This window comes from Diprion similis, chromosome 6, assembly GCF_021155765.1.
Source record: "Diprion similis isolate iyDipSimi1 chromosome 6, iyDipSimi1.1, whole genome shotgun sequence".
NCBI classification, from domain to species: Eukaryota; Metazoa; Arthropoda; class Insecta; order Hymenoptera; family Diprionidae; genus Diprion; species Diprion similis.
This window is the reverse complement of record NC_060110.1, coordinates 3,308,124-3,333,639: the sequence shown is the minus strand read 5'-3', so window position 1 is coordinate 3,333,639 and position 25,516 is coordinate 3,308,124. Positions and strand designations below refer to the sequence as shown.

At 33.9% G+C, this 25,516-nt stretch overlaps 1 protein-coding gene across 4 annotated transcripts in view; it reads right to left on the bottom strand.

The window, feature by feature from the left end:
• Positions 1-4,018: 4,018 nt before the first annotated feature.
• The window catches only part of LOC124406945 (probable phospholipid-transporting ATPase IM), a 33,143-nt gene continuing 11,645 nt past the window's right edge, over positions 4,019-25,516 (bottom strand). For all 4 annotated transcript variants that reach the window (XM_046882668.1, XM_046882671.1, XM_046882672.1 and 1 more), the window contains 13 exons: positions 23,783-23,841; positions 20,558-20,770; positions 20,204-20,409; positions 19,900-20,055; positions 18,819-19,461; positions 17,576-17,755; positions 15,162-15,903; positions 13,643-13,835; positions 7,818-7,963; positions 7,254-7,606; positions 6,403-6,628; positions 5,314-5,549; positions 4,019-4,850 (listed from right to left, as the gene is read on the bottom strand). In XM_046882668.1, coding sequence (XP_046738624.1) covers positions 4,434-4,850; positions 5,314-5,549; positions 6,403-6,628; positions 7,254-7,606; positions 7,818-7,963; positions 13,643-13,835; positions 15,162-15,903; positions 17,576-17,755; positions 18,819-19,461; positions 19,900-20,055; positions 20,204-20,409; positions 20,558-20,770; positions 23,783-23,841 — 3,770 coding nt within the window. In that variant the 3' untranslated portion in view covers positions 4,019-4,433. The remainder of the gene's footprint in view (positions 4,851-5,313; positions 5,550-6,402; positions 6,629-7,253; positions 7,607-7,817; positions 7,964-13,642; positions 13,836-15,161; positions 15,904-17,575; positions 17,756-18,818; positions 19,462-19,899; positions 20,056-20,203; positions 20,410-20,557; positions 20,771-23,782; positions 23,842-25,516) is intronic.

Sequence of the window (25,516 nt, the reverse complement as noted above, 5' to 3'; positions counted from 1 at the left end):
AGTTTATTTATATATATTACAGTGTTACATGGCCATCGGTAGCAAGAGTCGATTGTATTAGCCTATGACATTATCGTGAGAACTTGATAGTTCTATATTTTACAGACCTCTCTCAAAAACTCAAAAAATAGAAACACTACATCATCGAAACTAAACAAAGTATAACAAAGAAAATACTTATTTCTCACAGCAACTACCGAGAGTGATTCTCATCACTGACCGTGCTCTACGTTGCTTTTGTAAATTACTTATCCAGAACTCTTTTCAGTGCAGTTTCAACTATGGTGTACATTATCTATGCTCGATAGCCTTCGACAAAAGTCTAAATAAAATTTGTGGAATCATGCACTCTGGTGTGGTGAAATATCATTTATTTTTTATCCAAATAAGTCCAGTCCGTATTGACAAAGTCAATACATAGATAGTCAGTTTTTCGGAATTTTCGACTAACTTCATCCAGCTTTCATAAAGATATTGAATTTTACAAATTGAGAAAAAAAAAATATATGAAATAACAGAAGCTATTCATACGCTGTAAAAAAATAATCAATTCAAAGTACTGAGCCACATATTACAGATTTGCAATTTATGTTGCATGCATATAACTGGATTGGTATAAGATCTAGGTGGACATAATAGAGTAATGTAAAGACACTTAAGCAAGGTAAAAATAAGTAGAATGCTAACATCAAGAGTATGAGGGGTGATTCATTAATTACGCATGGACGATTTTAGCCATTTTTACCCCCTACTCCCATGTAAGAACACATAAGATTTCTTGAACTTCCCCTCACGCTTCTTACGTAAGATATTACCTACAGTTTTCATTCATAAGCTTCATAGTGTGTAAATGTGAACACATTAACGATTTTAAAAACTTATTATGAAATAAAAATTTTTACAATAACAATATATCAATGAAATTGTAAAAAATAAAAATGAAAAAATAGATCTCACAGTTTGTGAAACGTCTAAATAGAATTTTTTTGTAGTTTTTGAAACTGCCCTTTAATTTTCTGTGCATTTTTTGTTTCCTGAGACATTGCTGTACGGACATTTAGTCCCAATGGAAAATGTCTATTATGCACATTCCAGCTCGTAAAATATTACGTAAGAATGACTTTTACCCCAAACCGTTCCCCGAGATAAGGACACGCATACATTTTTTTACCCCCTCCTCCTTGGGATTCTTACGTAATTAATGAATGGCCTCCAACAAAAACATTAAATGAACGAACGTGAAGGGAAAAATAAGGTCCAAAAAGATGAACACGATATAAACATAGTAAAGGTTTCAATAGCAGTTAAGTATTAGGTAGATAACACAGGATGGGATTCTATTATTAGATTCGATAATTAGAGGTACAATGTTTTCAAGCAGCTAGCAGAACAATCTTGATACATGTACTCCATGCAAACATACACAGTATACGTGAATTTGGTGCGGCCCCCCTTATGTGTGTTTCGGATAAGTTCTCAGTACATATTTTATTGCAAGAGTAATAATGTTCAAAAAAATTTGTAACTGCGAGGTTTTAGTGGGCATCAGTGCTACTATCTGAGAAATAATTCACATCACCATACCATGCAATCTCGACGAATTGCACACCCTGAAAATCGGACGTTTTTTTATCTAGAGGCAGTTCCATCCGTCTAGATTGCCCGGTATGATCATGTGTATTTTTTCTCAGATAGTAGCACTAATGCCCACTAAAACCTCTCAGTTAGAGTTTTTGAAACATTATTACTTTCACAATTAAATTTACACTGAGAATGTGTTCGAAACACGTGTATTTTAAATGGAGAAACTAACCCTGTTGGCAGGAAGAGTTAGAGTTCACATAAAAATCTGAAATAATTAGGCAATTGTTTTTGAATTATACAAGGTTGATTCGGGGGGCGATTAGGAAAAAATTCGTCAACGCCCTAAATGAGGACTACCGTAGCGACTATACTACGCTGTGAATAGCGTGGCTCAGCATACGTAATCAAAATCTTCAATCACTCTTCGAAATCAAAGTATGGATGTATCAAATGAAAATTAACGAATTATCATTTTGTCGTTGTTAACATGATTGTTAGATCAATATTACCACATGAAACTAATTATTTTTCTAACTACATTTTAGTAGCAAACAAGCATTATAATAACAAAGTGTAGATTAATCAAATAGAAACTATAATGCAAGAACCACAATAAAAGTAGCTTCACAGAAATATCAACAATTTAATATCTTTGCAATCGCCTCATGAAATCGTTTGATAATTCGTGTAGAACTAATTTCAAACATTATAGACAAACATTGTGTGGATTTGGTAGAAATTTCATGAAATTTTACGAATTTTCTTTCGGATCTTGTCTATTAGGTAATAATAAAATTAATATTGGGAAGAAATTTATAATTCGATCTCATGTAATAACAGTGATGCAGGCAAATCTTAAAGTTTGTCATATTTAATATCCATTGGACAATATGCTCTTTGGATCATATAAGATCATATAAAGCATGTGGGCCAGTTATTATAAAAGGTACAATCTTTTCCTAAGTTGATATATTATAACGTAATATCATTCAGCACCAGAAAATCAATGAGGTACACAATTTCCTTAAGTTTGGACCGGATTGTCAGACTCATGAGTTGAAAAATCGTTAAAGTACGAAAAATAAAAAATTATTGTTGAAATTTTCGAACCTTCTTCAGATTGGAACTATTATTCGATTTCAGTTTTTTCAGGCTTAACGGCCCTTCTTGAAATTTTGAAATAAATGTAAACAATCAGATTGTGCATGCGCATTAAATTGTAGCAGACAATGGACCATTCGTCGTTAAAAATTCACTCTAGATTAATTGTAAGAAAGAGTTTTCACTGAATTTAGGTGACGAATGACGAAGATTGAGTTCATTACTGAAAATTTATAAATCACGAATCCGCCCTACGATTTGTAGGCTACAGCACTGGATGTTCTAAATTTTAAAGAAATATGTAGTGAAATTCGTAGGAAAAAATCTTTTGAAAACTCCATGGAGAGACTACATTTGAAATGTGTGTTGCGCCTGAGATTTCACCGCAAAAGACTTTTTCAGAACACCTTTTTTTTAGAAATTTTCCACTGTATCCCGGTTCAGTTACACCTTCTGTAATATTAAGTAATGCTTGAAACAAAAGCAAAAACCGACAAAACTGTTCGTTGACAATTCGTGTGCGTTACAAAAATTGTGCCACCCATCAATATCACCTCTCAATAAGTGGGATTACCCAAAACCTGTTGTACGAAGGGAGGAAAAATTATATCCCACTTTGAAAATTCTTCAAAATGGTCATCAATGCAATCCATAACTTTTGCAGTGTTATAATACAACTTGGCTTCCTTCTAGCTTACGGAAATCATAGCCGAGGACTTCTGTCATGGCAGAAAATTAATGTAACCAACTCAAATATGCTGTGTGCACAAAATCAACTTCACGTTCTAGTTCATTTATTGCAGTGGCAGGGCAAGAAGAAAGAACCATGGAAAGCAAATTTAGGAGTGAGCTACAGCTACTAATCGACAATTTCATTTCAGGGTAAAAAAAAGTAACAAATAAATTTCCCAGATGAAAATTGATAAAATTGAAGTTTGTAACGTTAATGTAACGACACATTTTCCGGAAAAATCGGTATTTTGCAACTTAAGAATTGGTTGAAATTCGGTAAATCGTAATTAAAGCAAAACATATTCGTATTTTGAACACTCAACTACCTCAAAGTAATTCTGGAGTTTCAAAATAGTAAGTTTTTCTCTATCCATATTTCGCTACACTAATTTTACTAACATCAATCTGGTGAAAATTATCTGTATAAAATTCTGCTTATTGTACTGATATCTATATAATTGAAATACCATTCAGGAAAAAAAGGAGCGAAAATAATCAAACTTTATAAATTAAGTCCAACTAATTGAAAAGTGTAAACAAATTTGTAATTTAGTAGTAACGTATTGTCTGTTGTGAAAAATAGATTAGTTTATACTTAATGCAATATTTCCACTAAAAGAAATAATCTTCTTTCAAAAATGTCATGAATTTCGTGCAATTACTCCTTCAACACCTATATTAGTGGAAAATATTTCCTCTATTAGTTTTTGATAAATACTGCTGCCATATGTTTGAACACATGATTAAATGAGAAAATACCAGATAATAATATTTCGGTTACCTTTGAGATCTCACAGTATTTTATAAAAAAAATTATGTTGAAACGAGAATAAATTTGGAACTGAAAGAATCAAGTTTTCAAGCACACATTTGCAATATATCTGTATCCACACAAACTCAGATGTAGTTCCAATTCGAAAATCATCTGACCATCCCCTCAATAAACTTTTCTAAGTGTAGGCATACTTGAATATTGCCTAAAAAGAGTATTGGACAATTAGAAACAGAAAATTAACTCACAGATTAATAGTGTCTATAGTATTCGAATTTCTAGACGAATTATCTTTAGGTGAAGTGGTCGCGACATTAACTTGTTTTGATACATTATTTGTAAACGGCATAGCGAATCTGAAGTCAGAGCTATTCGGCAGCTTTCGCATTATTTTCCCGGATGTAATGAGACGGCCGAAGCCTTCTTGATGTGCAAACGCGTATCCAGAACGTAGAGATCTTCGCGTACGTCGTGTAGACGGCGTTCGCATAATGTCCTGACTTTGACGCGAGCGCAATTGGGCTAATCTTTGTTTCAGTCTGACCTTGTCTGAAAGAGTTGGCCTCACATCGATGAAGAAAAACCTCCACGATAACACTGGTATCACCAGGATGATACACGTTATCACAGTTGTGAACCAAAATGTTGCTTCTGACATCGCCTGGAATAATAATTTCAGTGGGTTAGGTGGTTTGAAAAAAAATTTGTGTATGATGTTTAGTTCATCTCAATCGTTACAGTTTCCTTTCGATTAGAGTATGACATAACATATGTGCACATCTTTGTTTCCGAAATAAATTCTAACCGATTCAAGTAAAAGTCTGACGTCCGAATTTTAAGAGATGTGTTAATGTATGTACAAGTTAAGTCGCTTCAAGTACCGAGAATGGGAGAAGCTTAGTAGTCGCGAAGGCACATCCCTTCAGCCAATTAACGGTCACAACAATTGTGTCAGACGGGGAAAGGGTACTCAATTTCTTATTATAGAGAAAAAATATCAATAACGATTAATCTAGCCAACGTGTTTATTATTAACAGATCTCGGAATAAACGGTTTGAAGGTCCCTCAGCTAATCACAACAGCCTTCGATCAGATACATCGAAGTGTAGTAAGGGATACATACCATAGTGAGACTACCCACGTAACTGCCGCCGACAACGAAGTTGTAGAAGTAATCGAGTATAAAATACCAAATAAGAGAGCCCCAAACCATGATGTGGTTAAACACTGTCCAGTAAGACGTATCGAGAGCTATCTGCACTGTTACAACTATGACTAATATCGTTGCTACCACACTGCCCAGCAGCATGTGATCAGAGAGTACGTAACCCTTTGGCGATACTCCATCCTTGTACGTTCCTGGGAAGTAATACAAATGCTTCAGATAATAATGCTTGATGTGTGAGGTTCAACTTTTATTTTTTATGCATAACGATCTAACACAGTATTTGAGGTGAGACTTTAGTTTGTCATTTCTTCTAAATAAAAGTGCGATGACAATGTCATGTTTGAGGTAATATTGGAATCGATCAGAGTGATTTAAAGTATGCGGGCATTAAGGCTGAAAGTACATCAATAGCTGGTACATTTTCATTGTTGCTTGCATGCAATTTTTTTTTTTTTATAAGCCTCCAAAGGGACAATAATGATCAGTTATTATCTTGGTTTTAGAATCGATATTGTTATATTACATTCCAAATTTTGATCCCAATATGGTCAAGTAATTTCTCAAATAAAATGTGTGCCTATTTGCGCTCTAAGCCAAAAACTTTCATCCTTTTGGAAAAGATCGCGCGATTACTAAAAACCTCATATATGTAAGATCAAAGACATCGTTATTTATAATTTTTAGCTATGTCTTACATCTGCAATATACCGACAAGAAAATGAAATTAAGTATGGTAAGGATCACGATCATGTTAGAAATGGCTTGGAACATCACTTATACTTTTAAACCACACAATGAACAAGCAAACTCAATGTCGTCATGTATTAATGAGTCTTAATAAGGCAATCATCAAATAAAAACTTGGGATAAAAATCTTTTCAACACTCACGAGGATTTAATTTGCAATCATAAAAAGAGTGCTTGATAATGTTAAGTAGGTATAGAGCATTGTACTGCAATTTTATTACTATTGATAGCTGTTTCAAGGTTTGAAAAAAAAAAATAGATGAAAAAATGAGAAGATTAATATGTAAACATAATTACCATAGGGCACTAGAAACAATACACAGCTAGCGAAGAATCCATGTAGTGCACTCCAACAGAATTCTTTTTTGTTGAATAGTAAATTTTGGTGCCCAGGTGTGTACAGTTTCGGATAGAGCAAACTGTTTTTATCATTGACATCTTGGTCGAATATGCCGATTGCCAGGACGGGCAATGATGTGTAAAATAAATTATAGACGGAGATGTACATCGGGTCGAAAACAGTCTGTAAATAAAGCTATGTGTAAGTATTGATTAAAGTAGTATCATCTGAATCACACAATACTCAATCAAAAAGTATCAGATTAATGTTGGATTCAGTCCCGAATGCTCAACTTAGGGAACAATTGCTCAACCGAAGGAGCATACAGGGTATCATATTCGCCTTACTATCATCATTTCAAAACTTAAACAAAAGCCTTGGTAAAATTACACTATGTTCAGCAGAAAAGGTCGCAATTCATATAAGTATATAGAGAGCATTTGTGAGGAAAATTTGTGCGTTTCTTATAGCAAAATTATTAGGGATCGAGACCTTGAAAACTCTTGAACGTGATCGTCTACTATCTATAAAAGTTTAGTCAGCATTGACATAAGTGTGTGATCCCGTTGAGAATTGTCTTACAAATATTGTTTATACCCAAAACTATTGATCTGGGTGTAGAAAAATATAGCCTAAGATCTGGCCAGACGTAGCTATACATAGAAAAAAAAAAAAATCAAAACCGGTTCAGTAGTTCTGGAGTTATAAGCGTACATATGGACGGATAGACAGAGAGATGTTGAGTCTTATATATGTAGAGATGATTCAATGGATTATATAAAACTAAGTTCTGTTGGATATATCTTACCTGAGCACTGAAGCCGCAGAAGAAAGCAAACCAAATGTGGCAGAGAGTGAAGGCAAAATTCTTGTAAAAAAAGTACCTAAGGAATTTGCACATTCTGTAATATGACCATCGGCCATGGACAAGTAATAATCTCTCTAAGAACCGAAATTGTCCAATAGAATAATCTGAGGCCAAAACAGCCTGCATTCCTTCTTGCCCGCTGATCCCAACGCCGATATGAGCAGCTTTGATCATTGAAACATCATTTGCTCCATCACCGATCGCCAGGGTTACTGCTTTTTTACTTTTCTTTATCAATTCAACCACCATCGCTTTCTGAAGAGGCGTTACTCGGCAACATATAACAGACTTACCTATGTTGGAAAAAACGTTTTTTAATTAAATTAATTCACAATTAGTAATACCTAGATTATATATTTCGTTCCCCCTCAAATATTTCTATGCTTTCAAAATTTGAATATTTGTGCTTGCCGGTGTGATACGAAAATTAGGGTTTACTGTAATTCAATAAAACTACGCCATTATTGCTACATATTGCTTAGGATATACATTAATTAAACTCACAGTGTTTTGAAACATCCAAAAAGAGTTGCTCCAGCTGCGGGTGTAAAGCATGCACCAGTGAATGCCCATTGATAACAATCGCGAAACCTGAATTTTCCGCTTGGTCGAGCTCCTCATCTCTGTTGGCATTGTACTCGGTCTCACTGCTGCATGTCGAAAACACAGATTTCAGAGTGCAAAGAACCTTGCAGAAAATCTCCTTGCTTGATGGTCTTTCAAGTTTCAAGTGAAATCAAAATTCATAATATTTCATTTTGAACACTAACTTTACTTTACTTTACTCGTTCTACTGGTTACAAAACTAACTAATATGCTGGGTAAATATTGATTTACATCTAACAATAATGTATACCAATTTCTTTGACTATCGCAGAAGTAAACTCTGATTTAAAATATAAACTTTTCATAGATTATGAACTCTGTAATATTTGAAATATAATTTCAAATGCAAAGTCTGAGATCATTTTCATGTCCGTCTGCACATGGTGCCCAATTTAATTGAGAAAAAAAAAGAAATGGTAAACCAAGATATATATTGAAACATATAGAAATGCGTAATTTTGGTCCTTTATTCCGCAGTTTGAGATAATGTTACGGTCAGTCTTTACCGATAAAGTAAAAGTTCACTTATTTCAACTATTATCAGAGCCTGCGCATGGTTAACGTAAAAAATCGTAGCTAGCACAATTCTGCACGCAATGCCGAATGCGAATATCCAAAAAAAATATTGAATTGATGCAACAAAAGTGCCAAAAAAGGTATTGCTGTAATTAAATACTCACCACTAATTGTAGGAATACATTTTCTGGCATTATTCTGGCATGAAGTAATAGTACATTGTGTTACAAGTGCAGTAAGTGGGCGATTTCCAATGAGTGTGAACGCAGCGTAAACCAAGACAAGAGCTGTAATCACACGAGTCAGATATCGCCCATCCGCACGTATGACACATGCTACTTTTTCCAACACCTGTGAAGGAAAGTTTGATTTGAGACGCACCAAAGGTGCCTCTGACGGCGTGTATAATTGTGTTCAAGTATTTTACGTCTAATGAGAGTGCGTAAAATTGAGTTATTTGAAAGCCTCAGTGTGTAAAATCGATCATTTCAGTTGTGCGCACACGCCAAAGTCGTTTACCGCACTGTTCGGGAATGGATTACACTATGCAAGCTCTACAGGCTCTGAAAATCGAACTTTCCAAACAGGTGCCGGAAGAAAAAATTCTGAATAGTCTTGCCTGGCATTGCATGTAGGGTGCACTATTACGTCAGTGATGTGTAGGCTCTAATAAATAGTAAAAATAAGTGATATTTCACTCGGTCGGAGATTTTCTTTACGGCATTCAACAACTTATGGCTCTTAATGTCACGGTGTTACCGATTTGTTTCAACAATACTTATAGATACGTATACGTGATTTCTTCGTTGAAAAAAGTAAAAATCATGCCCAAGAAAACTATCAAGTAATTAGAAAATTCCAGATTGATGGAAAAAACTTTAAAAGAGTAGAAAATTTTTTTTATCATTCCGTAGATTTGAAATAGAAAGAAATTTACGAACGCATTCCATGTCCAAAATGTCAGATGATAATCTAGATTCCAAAAATTCACATTCTACTATAACAGGATAAATTGTGTATACAGAGATAAATAAACTTGTGTGTTTCACTACAACTTTTGGTCAGAACAAGTAGGGATATGATAATAGCATTTAAAAAACACTATGCAGCAAACACTGACAAATTATTCCTCAGTATTGCACTTTCAATAAACTACGTGATTATGTTCAAACGGAATTCTGAACTATTGCTGCATATGTAGTGACAGCCAAGAACTGTTGATAGTTTGTATAAAAAAAAGCAAAATGAAACTCTAATGCACGTTGATACATCAGTTCTTCAGTTATCCATGTGCAAGCCGACATTGAGATACATGTATACTTTAGTGTGAAGTCTCTAATCAGCATTATGAACAGAAAAGTAAAATTATGCCATCATGAACAAAATATACCAAAGTTCAGGACGGTTTGAAAAATTAAAATTGGAACTGAAAGTTTGTGTAAGAAATACATAATGTAAATTTCATTACGTAGATCTCAAAGTGCTCTGAAACATTGACGGAAGAACTTGTATTGTCAAGTAAGAAAGGGAAGGCAAGAGAAAAATTGCGATTTTTTATGATTGTCGACTAATTTACATAAAGAAATTTCATAAAAGTGTTGGTAAATATAGGAAAATGCAAATATTCCCAAGCATACCTGACCGTTTTTTTTCGTATCTTCCGTCAACATGTAGAACAATGTTTATGAGCATATCAAAACTTGAATTGCGCATTAGCATAATTATATATTCTTACTAGTAATAACGATTAATTTGAAGTAGACAGAAAGAGAAGGAGGGAGTATCAAGTATCAAGCATTCCAATAATTAACTCAACATTTTCATCAAAATGAAATTCATTCGCTAGGACGAAATTTTACGAGCTGTGAATGTGTTTGTCATGACACGCATAAGACTCAATCTACATTGGGAGAATTCATGGAACCTGCATATGGTTTCTCGCCACAAAGTCAAGTACATATAAATCTGCAACCAGCACTTATTACCTAATTCGACTTTAGAATACAACTGAACTATATTTTTCATTTGCTATGCAAATCTGTACTTTACAACATTGCTAAATGCTGATTGGAAATCAGTAGTAAACTGATGGAAAGTTTGATCTCTGTAGATTTATTTCGTCCATAGAATGCAAATAGAAAACACCTGATTACTTTTTTCGTATACGTTCATAAGAAAAGAAAAAAATCCCAATCATCGGGCTGTGCTATTGGTCGATTAATTCTAAACTTGAATTAATTGTTTTTTCAATTAACCGAATGATTGTATAAACGATCCATTGAACGGCTCGATTAATCGATGAATCGTTATTTTTTAGTAATCTTTGTTCCGATTAATCGTTAATTAGCCCGTTCAATGATTCTTGTTTTGTCAATTAATCGATTAGTTCGAACAACAATTATTCGAGGTTTATAATGAACCAAATCGCCCTAGTTTTGACATTAACATTGTGCAAAAAAGAAAAAATACCGTCTCACATAAAATAAAATGAGGCACGAGCTAAGATAAATATCAGAAAATAAGTTGTGACACCAGGATATTTTTAAAAAAAGATTCGAATAAATTACAAAAACTTCAAATACTAATAACAGATAACTCGTTATAACTTTTTGCTCGTTTAGACCGTATCCTTGTGACATGCAGTACTATGCACAGGTGTAACTGACATTGCTATAGAAGAAAAGAGTAACCAGGACACAGTAAGATCTTTTCTGCACCCGATTTGTAGAAAAGCCTGACCCAGAAAGCACCGAGAGCAATAAATTATGGAGTATACTGTATATCAATCATCATGGGACCAACAGCAGAAATTATTGATACAACCAAAATACAACACAATCAATAACACTAAGATTCTAACAGCAAAAAAAATTTGGAGAGCATTTAAAGTATGTAAATTCCACGTTACATTTGTTATTGCCATTATCAGAAATGTACATATTTGATTATGATTTATAATAATAATTAGAAGAGAAATGATTGAGAAAGTAATTGGTTTGTACTCAGCAGTCAAGTTATATAGAAGGTGATCGGTGTTACACACCTTAGATGAATATTTCAGAAACGAAAGAGATATAAGAAATATTGTTTCACAAAATTTGTTTTATGGGCAAAAGATGATGCTGATATGAGTCGACTTGTAGATTGTTACATTTTTCAGATTTTGTAAGTGACGTCTGAATATAAATACGTAACTCACATTTTCGATACCAGTAGCTAGTAGTGAGGACAAATACAAATTCGAAGATGTAAAGAGAAAAAAATGTGAACTTTTTTTCATACTTTTTCATTTACTTTAGATTCTACACGTATCTATTGTCCATCACCTTCACTGAAAAGTTTTTATGTGGATACTAATATTGACGAGTTTCAAATGATATAATATTCTTGATGATTTTGATTTACATCATGAATTGTGATCACAAACTTTTTAGCAAAGATGAGAAACAATGAGTAAATGCGGGAGTTGAGGTAGAAGAAGAAAGAAAAACAGAAAAATTTTCAACAAATATTGTTTCCCTGAAATCGCCTTTGATTTTCAGTTTTATAAAACACTTTTTCTTGTATTCCTCGTAGTTTCTGAGATGTTTGCATGGAATGATTAAACCCAATTACCCTCTACAATAATATTTAGATAAACATTTTCAGTTGGTCCCATGATACTACCTTGCTGAAGGAAGCCTACATCTGGATTCTAATTTGGAAACACCTCTGAAAGATATAGATATAAATCTGATCAGGGCAAAATACGGTCTTCAAATAATTTGAATGGCAATAAAAATAAAGCAGCAAGACGATGTTGCTTCATGGAATATTTTGCAGTAGTTATGTCATAGACCCTTATAATTCATAAATTCGTATTAAACTTGTTATATTCTATCGCTAGTGTGGCTTTTTATGTGAAAGTATTGTCCGCTAATCTTATTCTGCAAAATTTAGAATAGTCTGGGTAAAGTGTCGAGTTGTCGTCGAGTTGTCAATATCTGTCAGACAAGGTAAGGAGATGAATCTATAAGATAGCTCTTTTGCACCAAAAATGAAGCGAGCTCAATTTTGAAGATTAATCTTATTCAGGTAGTGAAGACAGTTCTGTCAATACGATTATGCGGCTCATTGATCTTTCTTACTCTTTCTTTTTGAATTTAGAATTCAATGTGAAGGAAACTGTGAGTAGTTAGGAAATTCCGTAATGCAAGACGCCCGGCAGTTGACAGGTAATTGAATGATTCTATCAGAGTTCGCGAACCCACTGATTGATGACAATCATGAGAAGCGTTCTTAAAGTACAACTGATGTAACCCTGGTAGACCAATTTAGAAAAAAGCATCGCATAAATATTTTAACCGGATATTGAGATTATGTAATATTCATAAATGAAATTCCTAAGCGTGTGCTGAGAAAATAATGAGGAAGATGAATTTAATATAACTGCGTTAGTGACACGTTGTATTAGAAACATCTTGAAATATACAGCAGAGACAGTGTCAAGCCAGTTTTTCGAAAATTTAATCAATAAGTCAAATTTATTTTTTCAATGAATTTAATCACCCTCAACACGTTCAAGAAGAATAATGTTAACTTTGGTGAACCGTATTTTACAACTGTCTTGTCGTTCTTACTTTCCTTAACTTTTTCTGGATTTGCTTTTCGTATTTCTTGGTAAGTACAGGAATATTCAAATACGAAATGAATTTGGTATACGAAAAATATATTTTTTAGGTAAAACAAATGCCATGTATCCTCTAATTGCAAATGTAAACGGGCTTATTCAGCATTACCAATTGATTCTGAAACTTTTTCACTGTATTCGACAGTTTGGTGGTATATTACTATATGGAATGATGAATTTATAATTTAATTTGTGGAGAAATTTGTCGAAAACTCGTATGGCACAAGTTGCTTGAATTTTCGTTCGCATTAACGTTTGGAACTCCAGAGAACTACTTGAATGACCCTACTTGAAGAACTCATATCTGGCACGAGATAGATTTACTTTTCTTTCAGAGTGTATGGAAGCGAAATTCGTAGATTGTGACTTCCTCTTGTTAGATAACAACACAGAGAAAGCATTACACAAACAAAACACAGTGCAACATTCAACGTGAATCATATGAATCTTTAACAAAAGTGTTAATCGGTATTAGAACTGTAAATAATACGTAATAAAAATCATCAAAATTATGCTCCGTCTCTTTCATTTGCCTGACCTTTCCTTGTCCCACCTGAATGTGACAATGGAGAGTGCTGGCCTGCTTTGCTGGTTTGATGCAGTCTTAATTGCTTCTTGGAATCTTGTTAACTGAGCTTCAACGCCATCAAACGTAGTCGCATCTACTATGAATACGTCTGTCAATTCATCCGTTAGCAGCTGACAAGAATAACCAATGTTGATCGCAGTCTCTGTAAAAGTACACATCATTTACATTAAGGAGGTTCATCAACCATGAAATATGTTTGCTCGTAAAATCCAGTTGATTTGAAAGAAAAATTCAATATTAACATGTCAGCAAATTTCTTCAACCCGGAAGTTCAACATTTTTGAGCCGAGAGAATTAATAAAATTCATGGGGTAGACAGAAAAAAAATAACCATTGGAAAATGGCAATAAAATTATCTAAAAATTCAAAACAAGTATAATGAGTGACTATAAAATCACTGCAAAAGTTTCGAAACATGTTGGTAACTTGTGTAAAAAATGTGAAACTTTCTAAAATACTGCATGTATTCTTATGTAGGAGGCGCTTCTTCGACTGCTGTACAATAAGGTTTGCATTGGATTTACTTGCAAATGAACTACTGCCTTTTTATGATGATTTTGTTTTCATCCTTGCGCAAGATGTAGAATAAGATGCCTCAAAAAAAATTCATTTTTATTCTCGATCTTCCACTTCATGAAACCATAGTCCATAACATAATATTAAACCTTGTGAAACGACAACACTGCGATTTTTTTAAGTGGTAATAATAAAATATCTCAATGCTACACCGCTTAAGAACTTCGCACAGCGTTTTCCTTTCACGAAGTTCAATATGATGTTATGAATTGCGGTTTCATGAAGTGGGAGATTGAAAAAAAATTTTTTTTTCAGGTATCCTAATGTGGAACCTCCAACAGCTTTTTTTTACTTTTCTATCATGTCTAATTTCTTCAAAGTAATGATCGTTTATTACATTTGAATAATGTAATGACGAATACTAATAAAAATTGTTGTTGTTGATGAACAAATTCGTCGTAATTGGCTGGTTAAGTATTTCATTTAAACGTTAAATAGAATCAATATTATTTCACAGCCTCTAAATGATTGAGTTCGCCATCGTCCACCAATTCATAACTATACGAATCACGTTGATTTTGTACTTAATTAATACTAAACTAATTTTTCAGTAAACACAGACTAATTACACATTACTAACTACAACTATGCGATTGATGTATCAATGAAAAGAACTATTAATCGGAAATTATTGCTTCTTTGGGAGTATTGGGAACTGTGATACGGTACTGCGCCAAACTGTGGACGATGCTCGAAATATTGGTAATAGAGTTTTTCCGCTAGATCTTGCCAATAAAATGCAGTGCAAACCCTACTACCGTTAGTTTTAGTTTTCTCCACCAGATCGCAATATTTTTTAATAAAATCATTGTTATATCAATCAAAAAGGAGTGGTTTTAGTGCGAAATGTTCTAAGAATAATAGTTTATTTTTTTTACTTTGGGTTCACTACCTTGTTTGTCTCCAGTCAAAACCCATATCTTAATCCCAGCTAAGGCCAAATTTGCGATAGTCTGTGGAACGCCATCTTGCAGCTTATCCTCAATGGCGGTGACGCCTAATAAAGTCATGCCCTTTTCTATCTCTTCATAAATGGCATCTAATTTGTCATCCCTGTTCTCGAGACTTAAAGCAGCTTCTTGATGTCTCTGTTTCCAGTTGTTGAAAAACCGTTCATCCAAGTCTCTTACAGATAAACACAATGTTCTTAATCCTTCGCCAGCAAACTTGTTCAAATGTTCCTGTGTCTTGGCCTTGATATCCTCGCTGCCTTTTTTTAATCTTTCATAAATCACATTGTCCGCTCCCTTGCAATACAGCCTCAGTTGGCCATCTTTCCTCAAAATGACGGACATTCTTTTTCTCACATTGTTGAAGTCGAGAATACACAACAGCTCATACACTTCACGATTTCCCATCACTTCAATTGTAATACTATTAGGTGATCGTTCTTTGAAAACAAATCCAAAGTTTCTTGCCGCGGAAACAAGCGCAGCTTCATCAGGCGATTGTGCCTGATACTCTAACTTGCCACTTTTCTCTTCAGGCATTACCGTATGACATAGCGCTAGAAGCCTGAAGAAACTATGCACATCTTGATTATTTCGCTGCACAGCTTCCAACAATGTACCATCGTAAAACTTGAATTCCGGCTCATAGTTTTCATTGAATGAAAAATCCAATGGCGGCGAAGTCTGTAAGATTGTAAGTCATTGCAATTCAAATAGTTAGTTTTCCATTGGATATTTAAGAAACACAATGAGTTAGAGAAACACATAGCCTTTGAAAGAATTTACATGAAAATTAAGAAACCCTTCGATACTGAAATTGTCCATTTCCAAACTGAAAGCATTTTATTAAAAAATTTATTTTTTGTGCAACGAGAATTAGTGGAAATTCAGAGGCACTGTAACTTCAGGTATATTAAATTCTAAGGCAGTAAGTTTGTGTTTTTTCTCTGAGATGCTTTGAAAGCATTCAAGTTTGATGTAATGCAGGATCTTAAAATTTGATTTTCAACTCAATATCGTTTGAGTAATCACTACTTGCACAAGGAAGATCGATGAAGGAAAACCGAGATTGAATGTGAAGAGAAAGAAATTGCTAATAAGGCTAATTACGATTCATACATTGGGGTGGTTTATGACTTTATAACGTCGAGCATCCTGATAAGGATTATATAATAAAATTACTTCGGTAAAAGTACTAACGCAGTTTCGAAAATGTGCATGCTGTAATTTTATAAAGAACAGAACAGGCCTGAAACTTACGAACCTACGTCAGATGAGGACAACAACAAACAAATAACATGCACCACTGAAGCATTTCAACATAGGCTTGGACATGTAAAAAATAACACAGAACTAGGTGAATGAGTAATGCACAAATATTACAATTCTAAAAAAAGCAAAGGGAGAAAGAGAAGTACAGTAAGAATTATTACATATGAGAATATGTTGGGATTGATGATGTACTGATTTGTCACAGGGCAGATTGAAAATCATGTCTATAATGGAAATTGCTACTGCGCAATCGAAGAAGTATTTAACACTAGTGAAGTAACTACTAGTGAATAGAGTTCGAATATCAGCAACGCTGGGTAAAAGGCTTTCATGACTGTATTTAAGACAGAATATGGAAAGGGCAGTCTTGGGAGACTCTTGCTAGTTGTATCTAGTTGTCGTCATCGTAAAGACATGGCAAGAACTGTGATCACACGCTATTTATTATCGAAATATTATCAATACGCTCTGATATCTCTGGAAATAGAAACTGCAAGCAGACATGCTAGAATGCGCAACTCAGTCAAGATATTTATCGCATCATTATTTTATCTGAGCAAAAGGGCTGCATTGGTGAATACACTCGCTTTACAATAAAAATTAAGTGAAGGCTGGGAAATTCTGATATAACGAATTCCAAATGGAAAAAATTATTATGGAACATTGGCCATGGCTTTTGGAAAAAGTGTAAAATCCATTTTAACGGAGACATTTTACAAATAGCTAAGTGCATACATTTGAAATACATTTTTCATTTAAAATAAAAAGTAAAAAATGTAGGTTCGAATCGATGTGAAATAACGAATGCAAAATGGCATTTTACATTTTAAATACATCATTACAATGACAAATATTACCCAGCCGTGGGTATCAGTTAGTACTGATAGTTCCAGTACCGTGCAGTTTGCATTATTAGACTTTATAGAGTTTGCTGATGATTCATTGATTGTTAAAATCAGTAGTGTTGACATATTGGGTATATTTTATAGGCCCTCGTATTCCACGACACTGATGAAATCAGTAGCAATTTTTCGTAAGGATGTTGCATATATATAGCTACTATATTTGACATAAGCATGCATACTGAAGTAGAAGGTGCAGTTCTAGGTTGACCGTTGATAACGGGTTCCGGGGTTGTGCTCGATATTCTGTCAGCTTGATCCAGAAGTCGTGCGTTAACGCCATTAAGAGGCGAATAAATTGGCCGAACGAGTTCTTGTCCATTGCTCCATTGCAGTCTTGGGGTCTGCACAGCTCTATCTGTCTACATGCAGCACACACATGCTAAATAATATGCACAAAATGCAAAGTCAATTGGAGACCTCGGCAGCCAAAACACTTCTAGGGATACTCTAATTTACTTTATCTCACATATATTAATAAAAACATCAACACACTAATGGTTTTTTTCTTTCCTTACGGTTATTTGATTAGAAAGTTGGTCTTGAATATGAAGTTCCAATGGATATGAGGTATTATTTGATTGGATTTGAAATACTTGAACCAGACTTCAAAGGTAAGTAAGAGAGCTCTTTTAGTGCCGAGTTCTTCAATGAAACTACCAAGATATGTGCATGTTTGTATATTATATACCGGCTATTCCATGTTGGAAGAATCAGTTGGATCTCAGGTATTTTTTTTCGATTAACCAGACGGTAGTTCCCCTCTTAAAAACTAACGACTTGAATTATTTTTCAAAACGTCTAGGACTCTACTAATTCATCTTATATGGAACGGCCCATGTATGTTAAGTGTAGACATGACACTAGCTTTGTTGCCATGCAATACCGAGCAGTTTCGAATTGTCTGTGATGCAAATGTGCAAAGTAACTTTGACTTCAAAACTTTACTGGCATTCAGCTCGATTTGTACATAGTGCCAATTTGAAAACATCATAATAAATTAATTGGTATAGTTATTTCATAAATTAAGATTGTGTACAACTTTCTACATTCGCGACATGTAGATAGTCTAAATATTGTCTGCAGTTTTGAAATAATCTTTTTTACACCGATCAAATAAAGACCTTTACGAAGCATGTAAATATTCCGCATTAACTTTTATTTTTATCGGTAGCTTTCTAGCATAAAAACCGTCAAGAAAGTGTAAATGTTTTTCTATCAATCAGATTCGTGGTAGAAGAATCATGTAAAAGTTTAATATTATTTCCGTACCTATGAAACGTGTTTGTTTTTATTCTAAACTGTACAATGAGGGAAAATATTCAAAAGCAACAAAAATGCGAACGTAAGCAAGGTGTCTATCGACTAATGGAATGATGCGAAACTGCGACTTGTACAAAAGGTGAAAAGAGAAAAATAACTCACTTCACTCAGCTCGATAATTTCTCCAGTTGTCTCGTCGACAATATCCCCATAGCACTTGCCAGCTACTGAACACTTGTTAAAAGTCATTATGTTTTGCGTTAACGTACCCGTTTTGTCTGAAAATATATATTCTATCTGACCAAGCTCTTCATTTAGGGTTGTGGTCCTAGCTTTGGCGTGCGTATTTGTTGGCTCGTAGTACATTTCTTCATCCCAATTAATTAAGAACGATTGAACAAATCTAATCACTTCAACACTAACGTATAAGCTGATGGGTACCACTGTGTTCAAGACTATCGCGTATGAGAAGAAAACTAGCAACGCGATTACTGTTGCACCACCCAAAGGCTCACTGGGCACAAGCGAGTCCCAAGGCAGGTAAACTTGAAAATGGCGTCCTACTAGGCTTTCCCAAATTCCACAACCAATCATACAAAATAGACACAACGATAACAAAAAAAACACTATTCCAATGATCAGAAGATTCAGCAGTCTATCTATCGAGGTTCTCTTGAACTTGGTCTTCCCTGAGTTCTGCATGAGTTTCGTATCTTTGCCAGCAAAGATTACAACCCCGTAACACCACTGGGTGTTACGCAATACGCAACCCCTTAGGATCACTTTGTCATTGTCCAGTGAGTATCTAGAAGCAAAAATCTCAGTTTAACAATATATTCATTATTTCATTGATATTCAAAGTCATAACTTAAGTTAAATAATTTTTATTTTCTTTTTGTACGATTTACAATCGAGAAATCACAGGTCTGAATGTTCAAGATGTAATTGTGTTTCGTTTGAAAGTAACATTTCTATTTCGCTTGTATTTTCATTTCATTTACTCAATTCTTACCTAATAGAATATTCTATCGAAGTTTATGAGATCTCTAGGACTAAATTAGCTTATCGTGTATTTTTATTACAATTAGATTGTCACAAATGTCTTAGAGGCCGTCTGGGTACAGTTATTCTCTAATCATCACTATTATTGGAAAAAGAAGATATGAGGCGCGATTGATTCTATTACGGTAATTTTTAAGTTTTATAACTAGAAATCTTGGTTCAAAAAATCCAATCACTATACCTTTTGCCTCTCCAAAGAAGCGTGCCTTCAAACTTATTTAGCAGATTGTTTGGAGTTTCACATACAATCTCACCATCAAACTGGCCAATTAAGTCGTTGTTGTCCATCATTTCAGCAGTTTCTATTAAGCACTGCCGGCACTTCAGGTTTGTTTCTCTAGGCAAAAGATATCAGAAGAAATAAAACATTTTCAATGAAAAACATTACCCGAATACATTTTACTAATTACGTCATTAAACAGTGTGCAAGCGACTGACAGGCTAATTATTTAGTGATTTAACAGTTGAATATTTACGCAACTAACCCATCTAATTCTGCAGTCTCTATGTAACACAGGCCGTTTGGTTCACTGGTCGATAGCAGCAGGACATCGGCAGCAACAAATTGATCGTTTTCCATCCTAATTACGTCTCCGACCTGGACCTGGGCCCATTTCTCTTCTCGTAAACTTCTGTCCCTTAAAGCCTGTGACCGCCTGTTATTGACTTGTGAATCACTTGTATGTCGTTGCTGTGAGAAAATATATCATAAAATTCATTAAGGTGTCAGGATTCATTACAAATGATTTATTTTGAGAATGCAGGAAAGCTTTCGCACCCAGCTGATCATATTCTACATTTAACACTTTCTTTTATACAATGCACAAATTAATACTCACAAAGTCATCGTAGGCATCCTTCACGGCGGTGAGCATAAGCACTCCAATCAAAGGTATGGCTGTGGTGATAGGGGTAAGTGAAGATATAGCAGGAATCACTTGAAGCACCAGCAAGCACAGGAAGTAAAAATTAGCTAGCCGCTGGAACTGCTCTAACAGATTCAGCGGGAGAAACGTCAGAACTGAATACTTGGACGTCTTAATGTAGTTGTTCTGTTGAAAATAAAGTTGCTATTATTTGTCTGAAGATCAAGAAGTTTATCGAATTATAATTTATTGAGATTGTTATCTCTCATTTTTAAACTGAGAACAAACGGTGAAACTTAGCGGACAGGATGGAACTTGCACAAAACAGGGCATGAGATGTCACACTCTCCCGAGACACGTTGAGAAATAAAATTATGTTGTTATGATTACTTGTCGCAGTTATCAGTCATCCGTTAGTTAATAATAAAGGTTTGCCAAGTTTTTCCAAATCACTACAACAGCAACTTGAAATATACTTGGCCTGAAAAAAAACCACGTCATGTATATAACATCCGTAAGCTGTGTTTGACCGGTGAAGACTTGAGATGGACAGCCTGCATGAAAATTCGACAAAGCTCGTGCATGCACAATTGCATGTTTAAACTGCTAAGTTTCACCGTTTCCTTTCGACATGCTCTCATGTCCAATTTAACTCCATAGTGAGAATAAATACTGACACTAGATAGTGGTAAGACGTTACAGGATAATACTACAGGAAGAAGGTATGTTATTGTTAATAATGTTGGCACGATTTTTTTTTTTTTATCGTTATTCCACAATTTTCAATTTTGTAGAAACATAGTATGCGGTCATTTTTTCTTCACTTTGAATGAAGCAAAGCTTACACTTATCCTGTAACCGTAACGCCTTATATAAATTCATTATAAAATTGTGAAATAATGATTGGCTTTATTGCTCGGTTATGCTACAATTACAAATTTCAAATTCGTATTACACAGTATTTTTTATTCTCATTCAATTGATTTCTCCATTGCATACTATTTTTCTAGGATCATGATAAGAGCCTCTGATATCTTATCGAAAATTCCAATCAGAAAAATACTGCTAGTATCCAGTAATGCAGAATGCGGAAATCGAATAGTGCGTAGATAGCTACTACCCTTGTGAAGTATTACTAGCGAATTATTGGAGTACCAAAAAGTGTATTCTCTGAAATTTCGAGTGAAAAAACGTAAGGTTTCCGCGAGATCTAAGAAACCAGAGTTTCTTTTACCAAGTTCTTCTAGGGGCCTCTATGTTTTGTTACATGTTACAATTTCAAAATTTATTCAAAGCCGAAACTTTTTCGTTCCTGACCTTTTTTTTTGATAGTATTTATTTTTCAGATTATACTTTGAAACACGAACATTTTTGATATTCGCATGTATCATATATTCTATCATCTGTTAATATTTCGTCGTTTTCGAATAAAAATCAACAAAAAAAATCACGTATACTCATATCAACCGACAAAAATATTTCATAAAATTTGAATCGGTTTTGAAAAACTTAGGGTTTCGGTCAAGTCACTTACAAGTGGAATGTAACGTACATACATTTAATAAGTTGTACATGACGATAGAATATTTGATTGTATGTAAACGGCAAGCAAGTGCTTATATACAGGGTGGGCTACAAAAGAACGGGACCGATTGAAATCGTGATAAAAATCCAAACTTCCGGACCAATATTCAGAAAATTTTTTTGCTTCAAACTAAAATATTATTCTCAATTCAATATGAAAATTAAGTTGAATATTCTTTAATATCAATTTCTTTCATCCTTTCAGCGACTCTTTCAACACCCGTTTTTTAAGAGTGCGTATTGTAGCAAAGAATAAAGATTTTTCGGATTTTTAAATATGCGAAAGGAAAGGTTCAATCTTCTAGTTTCGAGAAAAAAAATTTTTAAATCGGTAGACGAGCTCGGATTTTATTCACGTTTTAAATGGTCCGTTTTTTTTTTTGGCCCACCCTGTATAGTGACGTAAAGGGTGCGTCAAAAATTTTTTTTAATGTTTTTCTTTCGCTCTTACCCTCTCAAATGTTTCTATTTAATATGAAAAAAATCCTTACCAAAGATGGGCGCTGTGGCTCAACTCTAAGAGGTCGCTCTTTTAATTTTAGTTTCCCATTTAATTAACATGGGAAATTTTCTTTTTTTTTTCTAATAAAATTGAATTAACATGTAGTTTATGCATTTTTTTCAATTCTAAAATTCAAATCTAGAAAGAATTCCATAAATTAGAATCTGTAGAATATCAAAGAAATCATATTGTAAGTACCCGTGCAATCGTTATTTGGTTCTTCACTTAAATCTGAATTCACTAGAGTCTCTGTCGAAACTTCTAAATTTACAGAGGTCAAAAAAATACTATGTGGACTTGACGTTTTTTGAAGACATGTATTAAAAGTATACTGACGATTTGACAACCGTACCAGGTGATCTAGATATCATAAGTGCTGCCAGCTACACTGCGTACTGACAACCATTTTTAAAACTTGTAATGCATAAAAATACACTAATTACAATTAGTTACGGTAAAACTTTTGAGAAATTATGCAAGTAAAAAATTGTTACAACCAATTTCTCTATATTCCGAAATTTAGTAATTTTATATGGCTGTAACTGGCCTTTTAGTTACGAAAACCACACTTTGATATAGAATTTTGGAAAGCTCAAAGATTCAACTTTACGAATATACAATGGTTTGTCGTAAAAAAAAATTGCGTAAATTATATGTAAATTCAATTTTAATAAAGTGAAAAAAAATTTCTCATGTTAATTAAATGGGACACTAAAATTAAAGCCATCTTGAATTTCGAAAATCTGATTCCAGATTCGTTTTTAGTGACCCCAAAAACTCCACACACTAATCAAGATTTCTCTTTTCGACGTGTACTATCACCTGATAAGATGGCGATTTTGACCGCTGGTCCCACGGTACAAATTTGTTCAGTAATAACGAAAGGACCCATTTACCAAATCCTATCTGCAAGGGTAAAAGAATCTAATCGAATTTTGTATAGTACTCCAATAGTAAAGTAATACTCCAGCAATGACGAGATCGATCGAAATTTCAGGCACATGAATTTTAGAGTTGAACTCTAGTACTCCAATACTCCGACAGTACAGTCGAAATTTTCTGTGGGGAATGTCACGAAATGAATATCTGTAGGAAATTCGATAAATTCTTACCGCGTAGTGGAATTGTGAGTTATACTCCCGATTGTTCGCGCGAATTCTCCTCTCCGTCTCTGAAACATTGAAAAACGCAACTTAGATACCAATAAGCACATTATAAAGTTGAAAAAACACAGTACATCTGAAGCCTGTTGTTTTCATTTCAATTTCAATTTCAATGAGATAAAGATCAATCATCTTATCGTGCATTTGACTGTCTGCATGCACATAGTATGGGGGTAAAAAATCCAAATAAGGTATCAAATTCGTCGCAGATTTTATTGTATAATCATCTATTTCGATAGGTTTTATTTGTTTTTTCCTTTTTCACATATACTTTAAAAATTGTGGAATATACGAAAATTCCTATTTTACCAAATTATAATATCACAACAGTAACCTCTTCATTTTTCATATGATTCACAGATGTAAAGAAGAAAATTGCAATTCAATTCTATTATGGGCTATTCAATTTATTGAACTATACGCTGAATGGAATTCGATTCTATTAAGAAATTCTTTGTTATTTATGGTCAATTATTCATAAGAATTCATTACGTCGAGTCTAACAGTAAACTTGGAATCTCTCAATACGAAGCCTGGACGTTGAGAGTCAATTTTAAACAATTCCTGAATATAGTTTTTATTATACCGTATAAACAATTTGTTTTAAATTCGTTATGTTGAGATTACATTAAAGTCTTTTTGAAGTTACAGCTCCATACAACACACGCAAAACCTGCAACTTTTATTTGTATTAATTATTTTGAAAATGAGACTTTTTTAACCGATACTTGGGATAGATGTTAAATTTGTTTTCGGTAAAAATCATGTCCATTTTTAAGCACGATCTTTAGTAAACGGAGTGCCTTATACATGACCCACCGAAAAAACGTCTCGATTAAGTAAAAAATTCTAAAATCACGTAGGAAGCACGTTTTGGCCCTCAAAAAAAGAAAAAAGAGAAAAGTTGATTATAGTAAAACCTCAGTTATACGTTTCGCACTTGTACATTTTTCTCGTTTATGCGTTAAATTTTCTTGGTCGTGGAAATTTCTGCTTACAAAACTGGGTCAAAACCATAAAACCACTAAAAATCGTAAGATGTTAATTTTTCAATGATGAAGGGTTAAAATATTTAAGGTTTTTATTTCAACGTTATTCTCACTTATACGTCAATATTTTCATATCCCTTGAAAACCGTTTAACTCAGTTTCACTGTATTCGATATTTCGGTTTATTACATCGCCCAATGGATAATAAATAACAAACATACGTAGGCACGGGAAAAAATATTAGCTATGAAGAAATATATATATACGAAGAAGAAAAAAGTAGAAATAGAAAGTGATAACCGCAACTTATATACAATTGCAGAGCATTGTCGTTCAGTTAGTATACATATATATAGTAAAAGATTGAATAAATAACACGGGCAAAGGAAAGCTTTCGTGTTACTGACTTAAAGGCACTTCTTATAACAAAGACAGAGCCGTGAAATATGCAGGAAGGACATTCAAGAACCACGTAGCGTTGTTAGATTCGTGGAAATGGATATCGGAAAATGATATTGCTCAGGTATAATATACGGACGCACGGAGCGTATCGTTATAATTGATATATCTATATGATTATAATTACAAGCTATGTTACATTTAATTTAAGTAATATCGTTAAAGTTCTATTCCACATTCAAAAAGTTTTCGATTTTCTTACAGGTGGATGCAAAAAATGCTTGCCTCTGGTCCA